The sequence below is a fragment of the Schistocerca americana genome, chromosome X, assembly GCF_021461395.2.
Source record: "Schistocerca americana isolate TAMUIC-IGC-003095 chromosome X, iqSchAmer2.1, whole genome shotgun sequence".
NCBI classification, from domain to species: domain Eukaryota; kingdom Metazoa; phylum Arthropoda; class Insecta; order Orthoptera; family Acrididae; genus Schistocerca; species Schistocerca americana.
In genome coordinates, this window is record NC_060130.1 from 429,226,449 (window position 1) to 429,249,104 (window position 22,656).

General features: G+C 40.0%; 1 protein-coding gene across 1 annotated transcript in view; it reads left to right on the plus strand.

Moving 5' to 3' along the window:
- The window catches only part of LOC124555334, a 212,215-nt gene that overhangs the window by 52,814 nt on the left and 136,745 nt on the right, over positions 1–22,656 (plus strand). Inside the window, exon 4 of the mRNA XM_047129212.1 lies at positions 11,958–12,094. Coding sequence (XP_046985168.1) covers positions 11,958–12,094 — 137 coding nt within the window. The remainder of the gene's footprint in view (positions 1–11,957; positions 12,095–22,656) is intronic.

Here is a 22,656-nt window from a genome sequence, read left to right on the forward strand (position 1 = left end):
CCCATCCACCCTCTGGTCCACTGGATTCAGAACTGCCTCAACATGCTCCACTTGGGGGGCATCTCTGTGGCATTTCTCTGGATCGAAGGGCATGTTGGTATATGCAGAAACAAGGCAGCCAGTATAACGGCAAAGGCTGCTGTCTCTCTTCTTGGGCATGCCGTTTGCTTGATTCTCTTTGCTGATCTACAGAGTGTTTTATGTTGTCGTGTTCCTCTTTTATGGCACACACATTGGTCTAATCTTCAGGATGATAAATTATGGCACATAAAACCTCTTTCCTGTGCTTACACCTCTTCCTCGCAACCTCATTGGGAGGAGGTAATTTTAACTGGACTCCGGATTGGGCACTGTCTTTTTAGCCATCAACATCTTTTAAGTGGCTGTTGTGTGGTTGTTGGAATTAAAAGATCCATCAACTAGACTTGCATGATGGATGTTAAAATTGAGTGAGGTGATTTCAGAGAAGTTAAAAAACCTTGTAAGAAGCAAAGTAATGTGGATGGCCTTAGCAGGAAGACTGTAGTAGTACAGACAATATGTCTTACTACTGTCAGGTGACAGAGCATAAGCTGCTGCGCAGGACTGCAGCTATTTGCGACACAACCACAGTACATTGTACAAGACATTGTCTTATGCAGTATGCAGGTCATGAAGGATGTAGAACCATGGAGTGAAGAGTAGCTGAACATTACTGGTGACATGTGTGGACAAAATGTAGTGCAGTATGTTGAAAACTGTGTGCCATGTACACAACAGGTGGAGTTACGCCATCAGTGTGTTCCCCTTCCGAGGTCACTGGAAGCCAGTAAACCTTTTTAAATAATTGAGATGGACAGTTTAATACCTTTTTGCCAGACACGAATAGATAACTTCTTGTGCTCTGTGGAGATGGTCACTATCCCAAATGGGTGCTCTTGGCACAGTAGCACATGGAGTGGCGAATAATTGGTTAGGGGTGCAGCAGATCCATTGCCAGTGGTACTGGCAGCACTCCCAAAAAAGTGGGATGGGGTAGAAAGGGGGAGAAATTAGCCGCACCAACGCAAGCTACATACACATTTTACTTTATACAGTGAAGTAGTCTTAGTACAACATTAAGATTTTTTGTGATTAGTCACAGGTAATTTAGGGGGTTTTGTTAACAATGAAACAAGTGTTGATTGGGATACAGTTCTTTGTGTGTGTGGAGTGTAGTTGTTTTTCTAGGTAGTATTATTAGACAGTGAGTGCATTCTTTATTGAAGGATTTTCTTTCCTTAGAGTTTTATATGAATTTTGCTTAAGATGGTAATTTGAGGGTTCTTTACAATATCTGATTCTCATTTTTTGTGATAAATTCTAAGAGTATGATATTCTGTGGGTGATTATTTCTGTAAATCATGATTGGAATGTTACTGGATTACTTTATAGACATTTTGGTAATCCAAGTGATTTTACCCTGTGCAGCGCTGGGGGCACATATGTGATTAATGATCCATCGCCTTCTTGCAGTTTTTGTGATGTTTAGGTTTAGTAAGGGATATATGTGCTTTTTTGATAGACCTTGTGGGTTTAAGAATGCTGACTTGAGATGCCAGTGGTTATTTGTATAAGAGTGTGTTGGTTATGGGAGTAATTGCTAGCTGTTAAATGACTTATTCACTACATGGGAAAAGTTGCATTTCGATTTGTATATTCTTTGTTCATAATACTGTTTGCTTGACTTTTTAGTACAGTGAGCTTGGGGGGTTTTGTTTTGCTTCATTTTATTTTGTAGTATACCTGAGATGTTTGTTTTGTTGTAATTAAATGTTTTAAATGTTCGAGGTTGTAGCAGTTAATGGGTTTTGTGTAGTTCTCATCCCAAGTGATGACTGCTGCAGGGATATGTGAAGTAGAATTATTCTTGAGAGGAACAGAAGTGGAAGGCTGTCCCCAAGACATCTTTGTACTGCAATTCTATTTCCAGACAGTGGTTGCACTGGGTACATTCTTTATGTACCACAGTGGTGGTAAGGAAAATTGTTATGAAAATTGTGATCTAATGGTACAGAACTGTTAGAGCTGCTAGGTAGTGGTTTATTGATAAATGGTATGAATTGTGATACTTCAGGGCAATTGCTTGACTCTTAAGGAACCACTACAGGGAGCTATGATTCTGAACATTAAATATGTGCTACTGTGCTTACCTGACAAACCTGTAGATACACTACCTGTTCGAAACTGGACCTTTTTGATCAGTACTTAAGATCCCAACCTACCTAGCTGTCTAGAAGAGTTGGTAGCAGCACAGGAAGGACAGATGATTCTGAATGTACAATAATAATGTTGTAATTACTACCATAAAAACATGGTGTTGGGTGTCTCAATTTAGAGTTCCTTCTTGCTTTTGGGTGTCGAATTTGTGCAGTCGGTCTGTCAATAGGGGAAAACCACCCCCGCTAATGAACTTCCTGTACATCATAGAGAGAGAGTGACTGAGTGGGCTGCCCTTAGCAAGTAAGTAGTTGTTAATTGTATCACTTGTAAGACATTGTAAACTGGAAAGGGTTAGTGTAGGAGAAGTTGGAAGGAAAAGTAATGCAGAACAAGAGTATAAGATATAAAGTGATTTGTGGAAGTAATAGATTTCATCCAGTTGACCAGATCTTCTAAATAGGAGAGGAATGTTATGCAACTGCCTGTACAAAATGGCTTCCTTAACCTGCGGCCAGGTTAGCCCAATTGTTGCCTACCACATTTTGCTGCAGAAGCTGGAAACTTGTTAATATGATGAAAGCCTCCATTTTGGGTCTAAAGTGAGCTTGGTTACCACACATTCGTCCCGGTTGCCAGGGCTGGAACATTCTGAACACGACATGGAGGACTAGGCCTCCACAATGGTGACCTGGATTACACTCTTCTGGAGTGTTGTGTGGCATTGCTTCTGAGGTCCGCATGACCAAAAGTGGCATTCTGTCAAGACAAATCGATCAAGTGGGCATAACAACCACCTGCCCCAGCCATGCAGTATCGGTTGTTGACTGCAACCTACACTGAAAGTACTAGATCCCAACGTAGTCATGGTTGGCACAATTTTAATCTGTCAGGTATTTTAAATCAGCACACACTGCTGTGAAGTGAATTTTTATTCTGTAAGCAGCTTTCTCATATATCTGATGAGGCAGCAGCTTTTCGCAAAGTAGCAGCCTTCTTTCTAATCCATATATATTATAAAAGTAAGTGTGTGTGTGTGTGTGTGTGTGTGTGTGTGTGTGTGTGTGTGTGTGTGTTTGTGTTTTATGTTCCAAAAAGAATGCTGTGATTTTGAACAGATGCTACTGAAAAGCTGTTCAACTGAAGAAAAATAACTAAGTTTTGTTTATCATGTTATATGGGGCCAAATGTTGACCTTAATATGCTTAAGAGTTGCCCATTGACAAGCCGCCACTTTGACTCGCATGCCAGCACAATGCTGATGGTGCAAAAGAAGGCACAGTGTTTTTTGGTTTGCTTAGTTTAAATAAATTGTTAGTGTGTACTGTCACTTTTGGGAAACCTGTCCAGGACAAAATGCACCCAACAACAAAGCTATTCACCATTGGCTCAACCAATTTCAAGATTCAAGCCCAAACAATTACTGCTTTCACGTCTTTCATGCAATGCCCAATGTAACAGAAAATGTTACTTTGTTTCCCATTAGAAAGTGACGTGACTAATTGAGAAATGAAAAGAGCAAGAAGAGTAAATGGAGAATGAAAGTATTTGCTTTACTGTTTGACAGAGATAAAACCTGCCGTATACATTAATTTTGGGGAACCATTCGGAGGATGACAGGAGGTGGTGTTTAAACTCCCCAGAGGCAACAAGGCGCATATGGGATGTATGTCCATATATTTCACTTTGTAGCCAAAACTATTCATTGCAGACCAATCCCATTTATGCATGGGAGTAGCCTTAAGTCTCGTATTGTGCACTATGGTGTTCTGGTCGTTGTGGATGGTTGTGGGTAATGGTTATACTTATGTAAGTAATACTTGGCACTGCCAGCTAGTTGGGCAAAGGAACTGGTCACTCACTGAAATGAACTAGTTCTTTTTTCATGACTCACCATTCACTCATGAAAATAATTAAAAGGAAGGTACATAGCCTTTTCAATTTAGGTTACTAAACCTGTATTTTTATCTGATTTGGTCCTGTTTTGAAAGAACACATGAAGAGGAGAATTATAACAACTGTAATTGAAGTGTATCTGCAATCATCATTTACAGTCAGTAATAAGATATATGTTCCCACAAAAGAAAAATTAATCAGTATTGTCATTTATGAATAAAATTTGACCCATTTTAGTTGATGTGAGTCTCTCTCTCTCTTCTCAGTGCATATTTCTCCTGCTTTTGAAAACATTCGTTTACAGGCCACTGATGTTGCTGTGATACATAATACTTTTAGAACCAATTGATACAACACTGGCCACAGCAATATTTTTGTTTCCCACCAGTTTAAGGGATCACTGTTTGTAGGCAAATATCCCTCGACTAAATATTTCTCCAATTCGACAATTGCTGCATTGTCTGGGTTGTGACTTGCTAGAAGTTGACTAATAGTTTCATTGAACTCCTACCAGATTGAAGAAGTCTCATATAACGGTGGTAACTGGTTGAAACATGAACTCTGTTTTTTCTTATTGAACAACCAATGCTTTCACTTCTGCAACAGCCTTCATGTATCAGTCCTGAAATGTTTTGTCATCTGAAAATCCTTGCCTTTGAAACAGGGGTCCAGTAATGATGCCTGACTAATTGTTTTGTTGCTGGACACCAAACCATTCTGATAACCCTTTAAGCAAATTACCAGTGACTTTGTTTCTTGAGGATTTTCTTTATTTTTGTCTTTAGAATGCTTTAGTTGCCATCCCATTAATCTTGGCAAGATTTTCATTGTTGAAACTGAGACTGTTTTCTGTGAGGGCACCTCTTCAGTTACTTCATCAAAAGCTTTCCAAATCTGTAAAGCCTGATGCATTATCTGCCAGTCTGTATCTTTTAACTTTAAGGTGATCAATTTTCCACCCAAAATAGCAAGGTAAAAAATTATGGGATCTTTATTTAAAGTAAATCTTTTTCAACATTTTGTGAGTAGTTCCATCTGGTTGGGACATCTTGTTTCAATTTCAGTCAGTCTTTCTTTTTAATTTTCTTGCATTTCAGTAAGTTTGCTTAAAGCAAAGGGTTTCTCCTTAAGAAACACAACAACTCATTTGAACTGATCAATCATTTTCTGTATGGACTTCTGACTTGCGCATGGTGCAGTGGAGTTTATAGAATTTGCAAAGCATGGGATATGTGGAAGTTTTAAAATCATGACAGTTAATTTTGTATTTGGCACATTTTCTGTTATTATGGAAGTGATTATAAAATTGATATTGTATGTGGGATAACAGACTTTACCCAGTTTGAGGTGTTTTCTGCAATCTGCCTATCTTTGAATTGTGAGGACTCTAATAAAAGGTATGACTTTAGTTCACTGTTCTCAAACTAATGTTACTTACTCATCCACACATCAGATGTACAGAAGACTGCCTTTTTGGTGGCCAAAAAACTTTTAATTTTTACTGCAAATCATTTTTAAAAGCTGTACATCTAATGGCATACATTTAGTTAATGTGAATGGATTTATAATATTAAAAAAAATTCCTTATTGGTTGTTGTAAATGTAAAGCAGTTGAGGGTGAGGGCACCACAAAGGAGATAAATCAGGACTTGGTCCAGAACCTGACGACACTGATGGGCTGTGGATAGTGCTTGAGACTGTTTGCCTTTTTGGACGATAGCTTCACCTGAGGTGGAAGCAGATGCTGGTGAGGACAGTTCACGAGAAATGATTTCTCGGATTCCTGCATCGATTGATGGTGATCTTGATTGGCTTCCTGACCCCCGTTGTTCCAGAGGTACAGTAAGGTGCTTTGATTTTAGATGTCTCTTCAGGTTTGATGATGAGTCAGAAGCCATTTCAATTATTATCTGACAGCAGCGGCATTTTCCTTTTTCTTCCATTTTGTTAAAACAGTACTGAACATCGCTTGTAATTCTTCAAGGTGAAGGCAGTGTGGATAAGATAATGTTGTGTAGCACTGAAAGTACACCGGTAAAATTATAACATTTGCTATTAACATAACTATTTTACATTGTAAAAGCTTAAAGTGAGCACAAATATACATGCAGCACATTCTATAATCACAAGTTATAGAATAGGATGTAGGAAGTTGTGATCTGCGAAACCTATAGCCACAATCATGAAGTTTGTATCATATATGAAAAGATCTGAAACAGTCATAGTGATTAAGAAACTCACAAAGACAAGCCTGGCAATATGTGAGGACTTCACTTCTGAAAGATAAAAATTTGACTACATAGCATGTGAACAAGAGATGACAGGATAATGGTGCAGATAAAGGCTGAAAAAAACGGTGCAAATAAACTCTAAAGTCTGTGCGTTAGGAACTACGAACTTGTCTACTCGGGCAGCTACTATTTCTACCATCATGTTTGTATAGTTACTGTAGAACATAGTTGGCCATCACTTTCAACTCATTTCGATGATCTCCACCACATATTTCAGAATATTGACATCCATGTCGTCTAACAAACTTGGACACCTGGCTCAAGCCAAGTGTACTCTCCAGTTCCCTACATATAGACTCCACTGTCCTAAGACATCACAGAAGTAACAGATAAGGAGGTGGAGTAGTGGCATACAAACCCTTTGACTTATTACCGACCATGCTACTCACATTCAATAGTAATGAAGGCAAACGAGACAAATGTATGACCAAACTAACTCTGTTACAAAATAAATATCCTCCCCCAAAGACAGGAAACCTAAAGGGTAAATCTGCACCTTGGCTAATGGAAGAGCTAAAACAGTCCACAAATGTCAGATACATTGCACATCAGACTCACAAATGACCTCCTATCCTTGAAAATAAAATTGATTACATGCAGAAAGCAGACAGGATCAATCAAACTCAGAGAAATGATAACCAAGACATGCCAATACATTAATCTAAAATATAAAGACCAGATGCCTTGTGGTAAAGCTTGTCTGATCTAAGGAAAAGTAGGCAAAGTAGAATCTGCAGCTGATCAGATTGTTCCAACCAAGGAACTAAAGCAGTACTTTACTTTAGTGATAAACTTCATTGAACCGTAAACAAAACATAGACTTACTGGTTATTTCGCAGAGGTAAATGATTGTAGTTGCGAAAAATTTCTTGAGCAGTCAAAAAATCCTTCGGCTCAGCATTTACTGTACAGGACGGTGTTGCAGTCCAAATACTCAGGCTTCTTGTTGATCCACTACTGCTCTTAACTACTGTTCGTAGACTTTGAAGCTCTTTCCTGGACAACACAGTAGAATGTCGTTCCCATCAGAATACAAGTATAAGATGTCTGATTGCTAAGAAGGGTAGCTGGGTACATTCTGTCTGAGGGGAGAGTGAATGTAGACATCAGAAAAGAACTGAGAGTGATAAATTTAAATGAGCAGGTTAAGGAACACAGCAACAACTGGAAGGATTATGTTAAAAGAATGGAAGACAACAGATTACCAAAATTGGTGATGACTATTACCCCAGTGGGGAGAAGATATTTAGGAAGCCCGAGGAAAATAAACAGTTTCAGCCAAGAGGGCATAACAGACACATGCCTATTACATGCAGAGATAAGAGAGATCATACTAAAAATGTTATGATTTTTTAAGTAACTATGATTTTAATAAGTTTCCTATTAATTACATATAAAACTCCGGTCTGATGTAAGAGGGCTCCTGAGGGCATTAATCTGTTCAGGTTAAGTGAATAAATTAAAAATTGACAGGAACGATCATTTAAAGCAAGAAGGTTCATGTGGACATATGTAATCTTCTGAATGGTTTCCAAGGTAGAACATATTTAATGTACATTGTTACTAATTTTCTTTATTATTCATTACATTGTCATTGTTTACAATGTACCATACTAGTATAGACGATTTTGAGATGAATAAGTTGATATAGGACATGTGGTCTATCAAGTTGAGAAACTGCCTCAAACTGGCTTACCTACACCACAATGCATGCACGTTGCGCAAGAATTTCCATATTCTCTCGATCTCCTCACGCAACCTAAAAGTCCTTGAGAAAAAATGGATAGGACCCTTTTAAACGAACTTTAATGTAGTTTGATTTTGTACTGCGTCAAGTTTTCGCTAAAGGCTGCAGATTTCGTGTAATTTAAGAAAAACGTACAGAAGTAACTTTCAATGTGTTTCGTCTCGGAAACCATTTGGGATAGGGCATATGCCCATATTTAGTTTTTGCTTCAATGGTGGTTCCCGTGATATCTCTAAATATTGACCATTTCTCCTGAGACAACCTGTATACATGGACTATCATGTATGTTATAATAACCATTACATTTAGTATCCTGTCCACCCAAAGTAATTAAAAGGTGCATAAAGGCTAGCGACACACCAACAAAAGCAACTATAAATGCAACAGACATAGAAGAAGACGTAATAGTACACCTAACAAGAACACTCACACAACAAGAAAACAGAAGAGTAACGGCACAAGATGATGATGATTAAAGCAGATCAAATAAGAATACAAAGAATTAAGGAGATGTGCTTAGTCATGAAAGAGAGTTGCAAGCTGTTTTACTGTGCCAAGAGCTCGGAGAACAGTGTGAAGCCCCAAGTTGCCGTGTGGTCTGCTGCATGCAGATTTTGTCAGTGAGAGCTAGTTGCCTTGGTGGGGAGCAGTGAGCTAGTGAGACAGCGTATGGTCTGATCAGTGAGGGGAGTCGGGAGCGCTGAGCTATTGGGAGGGAGTGATGCCTGGATCGCTGTGTGACACGCTCCAGCCACACGGTGCCCAAAGCTGAAGCTTTTATGATTTCTGGCAACATGTTAAGAGTGTGATGCTAAGTCAAAGGATAAGAAGTAACAACTCGCTCAGAAGCGTGTAAACATTTATTGAGCTCCTGTAATTTGAAATATTCTTTTGAAATCTAGAATTGAAAGATGCTGGAAGTGTTTTCTGCGTTAATGAATGATTCTGAAGACCATGCCTTTCATTTGCCTCGGTAGGTACGTGGTCAGCATGGCTGATGGCGAAGTGAAGGTTTTCAGGTTCGATTTGCACCAAAGTCTAAACTTTTTTCCACTCACAGACTGGGTGTTTCATTGTGCATACCTTCATATCATAATAATTAGCATTACTATTGAAATGGCTGAATGGATACTGCCAGACAGCCACAAAATTAGAAAAAAACGCAGCTTTCTTTATTTTCTGTTTTCATGGATGGGAAAAGCTCAATGTACTAATAAGGTTTGCAAATCCACGTGTGTTTATGGTATAAAACACATTTTTATAGCCTGGGAAACGTTCTGTTATGGATGTGACATGGGGCCTAGTGCAGAATTTTCTTCCACTCATCACAGCCACCAGAAGTGCATTTTGAAATCAGATGAGCTACCATTCATTTTTTTCGAATCATCCATTGTCCACTCTTTAGGTAGATCTGTCTCTTTGAATCAATTCAGGAGCAGAGCGCCCATCTCTACTGCCAACACAAATCTGCCTAGCATGTTTCAGTATAATTTCACAGGAAAAAATAACAAAGGAAAAACTGCTCGTGAAAACTGAGAGTCAGTTTCAGCTCAAGATTTAAAAGAGGAGTAATTAATATCTCTGTGTAATAATAAAGAATGTGAAAATATATTTGAGCAAAATGCCCAAATGTAAAAGCAACTTTTCATGTCTCTGTGTAGTGCTGAAAGACAAAAGATGTGGAACAACAAAACCGATCAAGAAAGAGAAGCGTGTCTAGCAGTGTTATGAGAAAATTCTCAACAAAGAAGAAATAATCTAATAGAAGAGCAATGTGAAAATATTAGGGAGACAGATCAGAGAAGAAAGCAGTGACATAGTAAAACAGTAAAAGACTGGATAACAATAAGTGATGAACAGAGTACAGAAGTAATGAATAATCTTAACTTAGGAAATCAGGTCGCAGCACAATTATTGAAGACATCTTCAGCTGCAGGATGCGCAAGATCGCAAGAATGTCACTGTCTTATAAATGCGGCATTTCATTATGATGTCACTATAAAATGCAGTGAACATTAAAGTATAGAAATTTGGAGAATTGATAAATTATGTAAACATTGTAAGGCGAAAAAAATTAAAGGAGTAACACAAAGTATATGCTGCTCAAATGATAAAATTATATTATCAGCACTAAAATTACCTCCAGCTGAATTCTTTGAATATACGAAAGGCAAAACACTGATATCAAAGGACTTTGTGAAGGGGGGGGGGGGGGGGGGGGGAATAAAATGAAATACGGGTTAGAACACTTGCTTGCAAATGACATCATTTGGAGCAACAGCAATATCTGAGGAGGAAAGGTTTAATCCAGTTAAAAGACTTTATATCTAAGATATTTGTCCAAACAAAAAAAGAAATAGGTCTTTCACTGTAGTTTTTTTGTCCATTACTACATTTATAAAACTGACAGAAAACTAAAACCCTAGTGAAGTGGACTATATCAGCTAGTGTTGTATATTAAACGGTGTCCCATAAATAATGCAAGTTTTAAATTGAGCACCTCTTTCAGTTTTTTTAGGTTGCCAGACCTGAAATTTAAGCAACTTTCATCTGTTGATATTGCGATTACCGATTGTCATTGTCAATTGGCATTTGTGTGTATTATCAGTTAAAATGGAGCTATACAGGATGGACCAACACATCCAGATTTTGAAAGTGCATTTAAAGTACAATGAATGCTATGCAGGGACTGTTTGAAGACTTTGTGTAATTTTTGGTTGGCGAAATGTGCCTAAAATGTCAATAATGATAAGAATGATAAGGAAATCTGAAGATACAGGATTGACAATGAAAATCAAATCACCTGGACATCCTTGTTCTCGTTGATTGGTATAGACTGTTGCTCTAGCCAGTGAGAGCACGCTAACAGTCCAGTGAAGCCAATTCACCACTGTTCTCAACAGTTAGCCATTCCAAGAAGCAGTTTGCACCAAATTTTAGTAAGTAGCTTTTATTTACACATCTTACCTGTTTACTTCCTCTTCAGATCATAAATCCTGTAAAGGAGACATTAAAATATCTTCATTGAAAATTAGTTAATAACACATTCATATATACAAATACTTACATTTTTGTCAACTTGACCTGTTCGCTTACCCTTCATAGCTCAAAATTAGTCAGGGAAACTGCTAAAACTGTCTGGAAATCAGGGAAAGGAAATTTCAAAGTAAGAAACCTGTGGCAACCTGGAGTGGGCAGGTGATATGTTTAGTAGTTTAAGATGAAGGAATATTGTCATATTTTTCATGTCAATGTAGAAACAAAATCTGCTATGTATGCAGAAAAGAGTGACTGTGTTTTCAAGAATTAACAAAATATTCACTTGAGTAAGGGTAGTAAATGTTCTGCTTATAAAATATAACCGAAAGAACCATCCCCAGGGGTGTGAGATGTACATAATTAGTGATGAATACCTACATGAACTCACCAGTGAATGTTGCACAGTTTCATGTTAGCTCACATTTGTTGGCTTCGTAATCAGTCACCTTCCAACCTAATCTAGATGTTGCACTGCATTGCAGGTAAGAGTGTTACTACAACTTTCATTTTGAGAGTGCTTCTCTTTGACACATTTGTTGAATCAACTGCAAAGAAGAGAAATTAGTGCAAGAAATATAGTTTTTTCCTTTCCTTTCATTGGCTACTGAAAGTGACGTGTTACTGACCAAAGAATAGAGGAGAAAGACCACTATGACTGACTCCTGGTGCTGATCTAGACTTTAACACTTATTAGAGTTTAAGCAGCTGCTTGTTGAAATTTTTATTATTTTGAATGTAACTCTAGTGTACTTCTACTAACATTTACTATTTTTCTGTGTCAAACTAGAGATTGATTTTAATTCCAGATAAAATTGTACACAGTAAAAGTTACACTTGGAATGCATTTAAAATGATCGGAGGTCAAGGAAAAGCTGGTCTAGTGACAGAAATGCAGATTTCTGAAGCACTGAAGAACTCATTCAGATCATTAGCTCATGCACCAGTGAGTATGCCATTGTGATATATGATGTGGCTATGTACTTAATTTGCTTGCCAATTAGTTTGGTTGGGCTGTCGAACTTGGCATTATGAGGGTGGGTGATGTGTATGACCAAGTATCTTAACTACTTTTTGCCTTAGGGCACGCTAATTTATTAATGTAAGACTGATGGTGGATACTGGCACTTATAAATGTCCCACATTGTTAGAGGAGACATCACTGACAAAAACTAGATAAGTTTTATGATCAAATATCTGAAACCATTTGTTGTGATATAGTCCATTTTGTCCTAGAATAACCATCTGTTTGTAGATACTACAAGAGGTGCTGAATGTGGTTACCTCTCACTCCTACATGTCAGCCCTTCATAATCGCAAGCTCATGCAAACATAACTGGCAGCCCTTAGGTTTGGTGAGATGCATTTTACACGCTTTTAATGTGAGCTTATTGTCGATGGTTAAGGAATACAGCAATGTCTTCAGATGTAATTTGATGGTTGTGTCAGTGCTATAATTGACACTATAAAAATACATAGAGAGACAGCATCGAAACTCACAAGGATGTCCAAATCACGAAGTCTGAAGTTGTTAATATGCCTGACAAAATCTACCAAGTTGCAAATATGGTGTGTACATTTTCCGACGTAAGGCCTACCCCTATCCGTCAGGTATTTTGCAAGTGGGTACATTTGTGCACCAATGTTGCTGACTCACTTGCAAAATACATGAAGTATATGCTTAGCCCTTATGTCAGTAAATGTACACATCATATAAGCAACTCATTGGATTTTGTCAGGCATCTTAACTACTTCAGACTTCGTGATTTGGATAGCCTTGTGAGTTTCAATGTTGTCTCTCTCTTCTCGAGGGTGCCTTTGCAGGAATCCTAGAAACTTATGGGTCAGAAATTTGACAGAGAGACGACCAACCTTTCTAGGCATATCCTGACGTCAACATACTGTCTCTTTGATGGTGGATACTAAGAGCAGAAGGAAGGGGTAGCCATGGAGAGTCCACTTTCACTTGTCATCACCAACTTGTTCATGGAACGTTTCGAGCAGGAAGTCCTGGACTCAGCGCAGTGGTAACCTGCCTGTTTCTTCCTCTATGTTGACGACACACTTTCATATGGTCACATGGTTGAACAAGCTGAATGGTATCCTCACACATCTCAATTTCATGCACCAGAACATCAAGTTTACCATGGAAGCCTAATTGGATGGCGTGCTCCCTTTTATGGATGTCCTGGTTAAAAGAACACATGGCACATAGGACTCCACTGCGTGTACCGTAAGAAGTCGCACACCGACCTTTACTTACATGCAAGCAGCTGCCACAATCCAGCGCAGAGGAACAGCATCCTCAAAACATTGGTTCACAGGGCCTGTACCCTATCTGACAATGAGAGCCTTAACAGAGAACTTGAATTTCTGAGGTCAGTTTTCTGGAGAAAACAGCTACACAGAAGAGAAAATTTGGAGAGCTCTAGGTCCTACACTGACTGTACAACTGGAGGAAACAGAAGAGGAAACTGAGCAGGATGGAGCATAGCATTTATTCCGTTCTGTGGCACTTTATTGGGAAAGATAGGTTGAATTCTTTAAAAACATCAAGTGAAGACTGTCTTCCAGCCACCAATTAAGACAGAGGCACTGCTTGGTAATGCCAAGAATGATTTAGGACTATGGAAATCGGGAGTCTATCAGATTCCCTGCGTATGTGGCTTGACTTACGTAAGTCAAACGGTGTGTACTATCAAAGATCGTTGCCAAGAACATCAGCGGCACACCAGAATTCAGCAGCCTAACAGGTCAGTGCTTGCTGGACATTGCCTCTCAGAGGTACGCAGAATGAATTACGACCAGACAAAGGTTCTGACACAGATGTCCAAATACAGGGACTGTGTCATTAAAGAATCTATAGGGATTGGAGTACGGGAACATGACATTCGTAGTCACGCCAACTGCATGAACATCCAACTGCAAGCTGTTGTGTTCTGCATTTTCCTTCCTCAGTTCACCTTTTCCCTTTGTACCATTTACATTTTTCTGTCATTTGGTGTCACCATGGCCGATTTCCTCCAGATTATTGGGCAACTCCCTCACCCCCTTTTTGCTACTTGGTGACTGTAATACGCACCATTCCCTTTAGGACGCTCCCTGAAACTGTCAGAGAGGTGCCATCTTGGCTGACCACCTCAATCAACTTGACTTCATCTGCCTTAACACTGGACCACCCACATTCCTTTCAGACTCCATGCACACATGTTCCCATGTGGACCTCTCATTTTGCACTGCCCAGCTTGCAGATCGTCTTGAGTGATCCTTTCTCTCTGACGTGTACTTGAGCAACCTTTTCCTGTGTGCTCTCTGCTACTGACGTCTGCTCTACCTACGTCTGAACCCAAATGGCAGCTTTCTAAGGCCAGCCGGAGGCTTTACTCCTTTTCAACCACCTTCGATGAATGACTTTTCCCCAGTTGTGCCAACGAGGTAGAATACCTTACAAACATTATCCTTACTGTCCCAGAACATTCCATCCCCTGCACTTCATCCTTACCATGCCGTGTTCCAGTCCCTTGGTGGACCGAGGACGCCATGACGCAATTCAGCCACGTAGATGCGCCCCCGTCTTTTGACCAGTCTTCCTATAATGGAAAAATGCATTTGTTATAAACAGTTGTGTGTGCAGTGTCGTGGCATTCTTAGGAATAGCAAAAAATCAAGCAGGATTTCAGTCACTGGTACTTTTTAACAGTTCCACTCCCTATTCCATCTTGTGGGCCATCCTCCAATGGCTCTCTGGGACCAAGGTCCATTCTGCAGTTTCTGGCCTGACTGTAGCAGATGTCATAGTGGACACTATTGCTATCTCTCACCTTGGGCCACTGTCTTGTAGAGAACTTGAGCTGTACCCACCATTACCCTGCCTTCCTCCATAAAAACAAATGGAGTAGGCCTGAGCAATGCCCTTCTCTCCTAAGAATCGTGAGTGCTACCATGCCGCCTTTACTATGAGGGAGCTAGATCTTGCTCTCACTTAATCCCGATCCTCTGCCCCAGGGCCAGACTATGTTCACATTCAGATGTTGCTTCTGCTTCAAACATACAATCGCATCTGGGCAGAGGGCATGTTTTCCAGACACTGGCATGAAGCCACTGTCATACTCATACCTAAGCCCTATAAGAACAAACACCTTCCTTCTAGCTACTGCCATTTCCCACTAGTTGTGTTTGCAATGTGATGGAAGGTGTAATACATGCCCAGCTGATATGATGGCTCGAATCTCACAATTTACTAACCACTGCACAGTGTGGATTCCAACCGCGCCATTCTGCAGTTGACCATCTCGTCATTTCATCGACCCACGTCATGAAGTTTCTGTGGCAATACAAGGCTGTGGCCATGTTTTTCAATTTGAAGAAAGTCTATGACACCTGCTGGAGGACTGGTATCCTACATTTTCTCTACACACGGGGCTTCCAAGGCCATATGCCCCGTTCCCATCAGGAGTTTTTAAAAGGCAGGGTTTTCAAGGTAGGTGTGGGTTCTACCTTGTTCGATGCATTTATCTAGGAGAATGGTGTGCCTCAGGGTTTCGTCCTGAGTGTTGTCAACTTTGCTATTGCCGTTAACTCTATAATGGCCTGTCTCCCACAGGACATCTCTGGCTCCCTTTCCATTTACAATTTTGCCATCTATTGCAGTTCTCCATGGATCTGTCTCCTTAAGCAACATCTACTGTGTTGTCTCTATTGTCTTTACTCGTGGAGCATTGACAATGGCTGTTGCTTTTCCATTGGCAAAACCATTTGTATGAATCTCTAGCGAAGCAATTGGTTTCTTCCACTGTCTTTACATTTTGGCCCTGTTGCCCTTCTGTCTACTGAAACTATGATATTCCTGGGGCTCATGCTTGATAGGAAACTTGATTGGTCTTCCTACATGCCTCACCTGGCTGTCTACTGCACGCAGTCCCTCAATGCTCTACATACTTCCTGGGGAGCGGATCAGACCTCCCTCCGCCATTTTTACCAGTCTCTTGTCTGTTGGAAAATAGACTATGGGTGTTTCGTTTATGCATCACACGTCCATCCATCTTACGCCGTTTAGATACAATCTACCACTGTGGAATCAGTTTAGCTTCTGGCGCCTTTTACGCTAGCCCGGTTGAAGTTCTCTATGCAGAAGCTGCCGAACTACAGTTGTTTTACCACTGTAATTTTTTTTTCCTCTGCCAATATGCATGCCGTTTGTCAGCCATGCCTGTCCACCCATCCTTTGCCACCTTCTTTGATTGCCAGTATCAGATGTATCCCTCTTCTGTAATTCCTGGGGTGCACTTTCAGCTATTGCTCCAGCAGATAAACTTCACGCTACCTGCCACTTTACCAGAAGGTGCGAACCCATCACCACCTTGGCTTCGTGCAGTGGCCCATGTTCACCTTGGCCTTCATTCACTTCATAAGGACACTACTTCAGACTTGCTCTATCACCATAAGTTTCTCGACCTTCGCACGGAACTTCATGATAGTACCTTTGTGTACACTGATGGCTCTTGGACTGATCGTGGTGTCAGGTGTGCCTTCATCACTGGCACAGATGTTTTTCGGTATCAGATTCCAAAACACTGCTCAGTATTTACAGTGGAGCTCTTTGCTCTGTATCGGGTCATGCGGTACATCCGGCAAAACGGACTTTCTAATTGTCATCTACTCAGATTACGTGTGCCCTTCAGAGCTTCTGTGTGCTGTACATTGTCCATGCCTTAGTGCAACGGGTCCAGGAAAGCTTTCACTTGCTCACTCTTGATTGAACCACTGTGATGTACATGTGGGTCCCTGGTCACATTGGTCTGATGATAAACAAGGCCACTGATTCTGCTGCCAAGGCTACAGTCCTCGTACATCAACCTGCTTGTTCATTCATTCCTTTCGATCATCTTCATGGTGCCATTTGTTAAGGCAGGTGGTGTCACTTTGGAATCACCAATTGTCTTAACTTCATGGGAACAAACTCCAGGGAATTCAGTCTCTCCCAGCAGCTTGGACAACCTCCTCTCGACCTTCTCTCCATGAGGAGATCATTTTAGCTAGGTTACATATTGGGCACTGTCTTTTTAGCCACCGCCATTTAAGTGGTGATCCCCCACTAATTTGTGCTAATTGTCATCAACCTTTGACAGTTCACTATTTCCTGGCAGAATGCCCTTTTTTCAACCACTTACATTGTAATTTATGGTTGCCGTCTGAGTTATCGCCCGTTTCAGTGAACGACACGTGGGCTGTCGACCGCGTTTTACTTGTTATCCACTGTAGCAGTGAGGGGAAGGATATTTAATCTTTAGTTCTGGATCTTTGTTGTTCTTTTGGTGTATTTTAAGGCCCTTTCTCCAAGAGAAAGGCGATGTTTTTACCTGTCTTTCATTCCGTCAATTGGGATTAATGTATAGTCGCATTTAACTCCTTTTTCATCTTCATGTTCTACAGTTCTGACATGAGCACATATGACCTTAGTTGTTCCTGCAATCTAGTGCCACTCAGTGGCCAAGTTGTCTCCCTGAATGGCACAGCTACCGTAATGATTCAGTTTCACGTGGTCTGTTGGCTAAGATACTTGACTGCATACCTGTGTATGACATGTTTTCCTACCTTGGTAAGTTTCCACAGTGTACTTTATTTCCTGTTCATTCTGCTATGATGCACTGTGTTGAACCTCTGCCCGTTCAGATTTTTTTAAGATTAATCTGATATTGTATAAATTGAAATTAGTCATTAGAGAAAGTAGTCACCACACGATCTGTGACTGCCATGTATTTTTTATAGCACACCTTTTGTCTTTAAATGTCCCCATAATCAGAAATCTAAGAGTTATATGTGGGTGAGACTAGGATTGAAACACAGATATATGCAGTGCACCACCAATTATATCATTTGACAGTGTCACAGGCTAGCTCAATTTCTTGTAGGAATACATTTCACCATGACTTAAAAAAAAAATCTACTGTCAGCCATTTTTGGTAGAAATGCAATTATCAAGAGGCAACTAAAAACAAATATGTAAATGTCGAGAACATAAAGGAGCAGACAAGTATAAAAGTGGGAAAGACAAAATAAAGAACCCTCTGTCATTGAAAAGAAAAATAATCTTTCTTCTAAAGCTTAGATAGTGTGCACAAACATGTGTTTACCATACGGCTGCTGATGCCTATATTATCTTGTAAAACAAGTGACACACATCTAGATTTCTTGGGCAATTTACATTGCAGAATTGGGTGAGTATTTAAGGGTACCATGATGGGAAGTAGCTTTCAAAGCAAAATTGACCATGATGGGAATTAGCTTTCAAACCAAAATTAATCTTCAATTTAGTATGTGGCATAAAGTGTGAAAAGTGAACAACTTATGAAATAAGGAATGTACAGAATCAATCATGAGACACATACTGAGAACTGCATAGAACAAACTGGATGCTTGCTCAGTGCTAAGTTTAAAAAACATGGCAGAAGAACATAAAATGAAAACTCAAAAGGTGGTGACACATGTGCTTCAATCTGGGAATGTTTTAGGGAATTACTGCATATAGCTAAAAACTATAAGATAATGAACATATTTCAGCAACTTGAAATCTACAGTTAGCTGCAGCAGGATCATAAAGATCTGTGTCATAGTACATATTTGGAAAACTACTAATCTTTTATGTGAATAGCCAGTGTATCATGCTGACGCACAAGCAATTTAACGCATTCTTTGTATTTATGCAATTATACATTTTACTCATTGTTTCTAGTTAATATTTTATGCATTGTTTGGTTTACATTGGTAGAACTGATAAATTGTGATAGTAATGAAATTCACACTGTAGCTAGAATGGAACTTTCACTGTGCAGTGGAGTGTGCACTGATAAGAATCTTCCAGGCAGATTAAAACTGTGTCCTGGACTGGGACTCGGACTTCATAGCTTAACTTCCAGAAAAGAACCATAATTAGTCTTGGTCCAGCATACAGTTTCAATCTGTCAGGAAGTTTCATATCAGTGCCCACTCTGCTGCAGAGTGAAAACTTCATTCTGGAAACATCCCTCAGGCTGTGACTAAGCTAGGTCTCTGCAATATCCTTTCTTCCAGGAGTGCTGGTCCTGCAAGTTTCCCAGGAGAACTTCCGTGAAGTTCGGAAGGTAGGAGAGGAGATACTGGTGGAAATGAAGCTGTGAGGACGCGTCATGTCATGTTTCGGTAGCTCAGTCGATAGAGCACTTGCCCGCGAAAGGCAAAGGTCCCAAGTTCAAGTCTTGATTTGGCACAAAGTTTTAATTTGCAAGGAAGTTTCATGCCATATCTCTCTCTCTATACCCTCTGTGCTCAGAGCACATATAATCTTGGAGATAGTCTTTGCCAATTCCGTACTTTCCTCTGAACCATTAGATATTGGTTAGCTGCATACAGTGCATGTCTGTGTTTGCTGATGTTTACCCTGTGCAGTCAGCACCCAATCTTAGTTACTTTTTTTAGCTGTTCCTGTAGTCTATGCACATGTGATTACCATACATACATCGGTCACTTTCATCTTAAATAATTGTGTGTGAAATGTCACTTGTTTTACAGACTGAAGTGTGTGTGGGCAGCAGTATGTTAGACACATTCTTGTGCACATGCTGTAAGTCTGAAATGTAAGATTATTCTTCCTGTGATTCTTTCCGTCTTTATGTATTTGTTTTTTGGAAATATATTACTTAAAGATACCCTGCAAAACTAAATTAACAAACTCAAAACTTCACCTTTTTTTTCATATCTGTAACAGTATATAGAATAGGACGAAGATGCAGATGATGTAAAATTGAGTGATAAGTATTATTTGGGATGTTATAGTAGCATAGCCAATCTTGAGGGCTGAGAGGTGGCTTCAATGCAAGATGGCAGATGGTGGAGGGTTGAGGTGGAATAGGGGGCCAGTGAAAGCCAAGAGACTCTGCTATTGAAAGTAACACTTTTTTATTCAGGCATTTGTGCTACATCGGTGCAGGGTACTGACCGCACCCCCATTCCACATGTAGAAAGCAGGGTGGCTGATAACAGCAAGCTGGCTGCAAATTGCGTGCTCACGTTTGCTGGCGCCTGCGGTCAGTGTGCGACATGTAACTCTGTTTTGAAAGTCGTGCCACAAACACGTTGCATCAGCGACACGTGAAGTTGGTCAGGAATCTTGATTTGGTAACCAGCTCTGTGATGAATGACTGCATCCCAGTGGCTGCTGGCTTGCAGCACAGTGTCACACACACCACAATGGCGGAAGACTGCTCCCCTGGGCAGGAGTCCAGTTTGTTGCTAGTAAGCTCGGTATGATCTACTGCACTGTGGCACTAAGTCCAGAAAGTGGACTCAATGCAGAAAGCAGCTACTGCAGTGAAGACCGGAACTCATGATTGCTTGTGGTGGCTCTATGTGGTCTCCTTGTCTGGTGTTGCCCTCCCATGTTCTGGTAGAACTTCTTAGCTGCGAATGACACTGCTACTGAAATGACAGCTATTTATTCAAGATAATAGCACAACTGTTACACAAATGCATTACTTCTAGTCACGGTCTTGGCAAAACTACTGGAACACCCTGGTGGAGGAATCCCCTTGCCTTTGTTCTGCATTATCATTAAACTATTAGGTTTTGCCAAGTGAGCTTGGCCTGTCTCGCAAAAAGTGTAGAGCTTTTTCGCTATAACTGAAATGACCACATACTACAAGCAGCTGCTGCAGTACTCCACCACATTTTTCCACAGACTTGCTCATAAAATTGTTGCAGCACTGCACTATACCATCCCCCTTCCCCAAAAAGACTCAGCCCCCCCCCCCCCTCCCTCCTGGGTCTAATGTAAGACCAATCTGCTACAGCATATCAAATTTGCAGCACAACTTTGTCATAAAGGCCATCCCACACAGCGTAAGATGTGCTGTAAGCTAACTTGCCGGCTCACACGACACCTCCCTAGCAGGCTCAGTCATCTGCTAGCCTGCTGTCCTGCAGGTAGTTAAGCACATTTTTCATGATAGCTCCAGTGCTATTTTCCTTGTAAGGTTCCCTGAATGCTAACTGCTGTGGTAGCATCTGACATCACAGCCTGGAAGGTGGGAACTCTGAGAATGCTAATAGTTAACCCTCGAGACAAAACAGAATGTCACGCATCAACTGGCTGGTCTGGAAACTTTCTCAGTTTTAAAACAACTGTTCGGTAAAAAAACCTTATAGCTTCACTCATTAGCCTCGTAATGAACTGCCTATCATATCATTAATGGTGGTAGATATTGTTATATTTAGAGCTTAGGTAAACTACTGCAACAAAATCTTAAAATTTGTATTGGAAAATAAGAAATGCTATGAATTTGTATTTGATGCATGTTAAATTATATGTTACTGCATATTAAATTTAGCTAACATATTGAATTTGAAGGATATCAGTGTGCATCATCAATCTGGAGAAAATTGGTTGTATGCAAATAGCTCCATCTTGAAGTTGCAAGCCAGCAAAAAAAGCTAGAATGAAATATTCAAAACACTCCTCATGTTTCTTAAAGGGTTTGAGAGTTTGGCAAATGATAGCATGCAAAGAGGAGAGTATTTTGCCATATGGTTAATATGCAAAACTTCCACATTTTCTGTGATGTTGAAGCAACTACAGATTTTTTCCTGTGCAATGTAATTTTTAAGGGCTATCGATGAGTGGTGAAATTAGACTTATTGTGGGTTTTGTAACAATATAAGTGAAGTGGTTACACATTTATTTTTATACAGAGAATGGGTTTTTCATAAACTATTGACCTGTCTTGCCCTCAGTTGCTGTTTTAATTATACACTGTTTCAGGACTGCTGCAATTTCAGCTGTGTTAGAATGTCAGTGAGCTGAATATTTGTAAACTCTCCTTTGTTTTGGCAAAGGTGGTAAATTTTGACATAGCAACAATATAAGTTCCGCATTATTCACAATGCACTTCTGATTGTGTCCATGAAGGGGAAAAGTAAGAACTGCAGAGAAAGTAAATTGCTGTTTCTGTTGAGATTTTGGTGGGATTATATAACCCAGTGTATTTTTAATAATGAGGCTTAAGATCTAAAACTGGCCACAGGATTTTATTTCTTCCTCTTAATTCTCTGGGAAATATAATAATGAGTAACTCCAAATAATGTACCACCTTTCAGGTACTTTCCCTATACAGGTGTGGAGGATTGTACTGCTTTTTACCACAAACAACTTTTAGTTCATAAAAGATATGATACCTTAACAGGTAGTTCACGGGGTTTTTCACATTGAAATGTTACCACATTACTCAGAAAATTGAGATACAAAAATAAAATCCTTTGCCAAATTTCAGTCCCAATTATTCATCATTAAAAATACATTGGGCTGTAGGATTTCGCCAAACTTTCAGCATAAGTGGCAATTTATTTTCACTAACTTTTGCCCCCCCCCCCCTCCCCCAACTCTCTCTCTCTCTCTCTCTCTCTCTCTCTCTCTCTCTCTCTCTCTCTCTCTCTCTCTCTCTCTCGTTGAGAACATAAGTGATGTGTTTTGAGTAATAT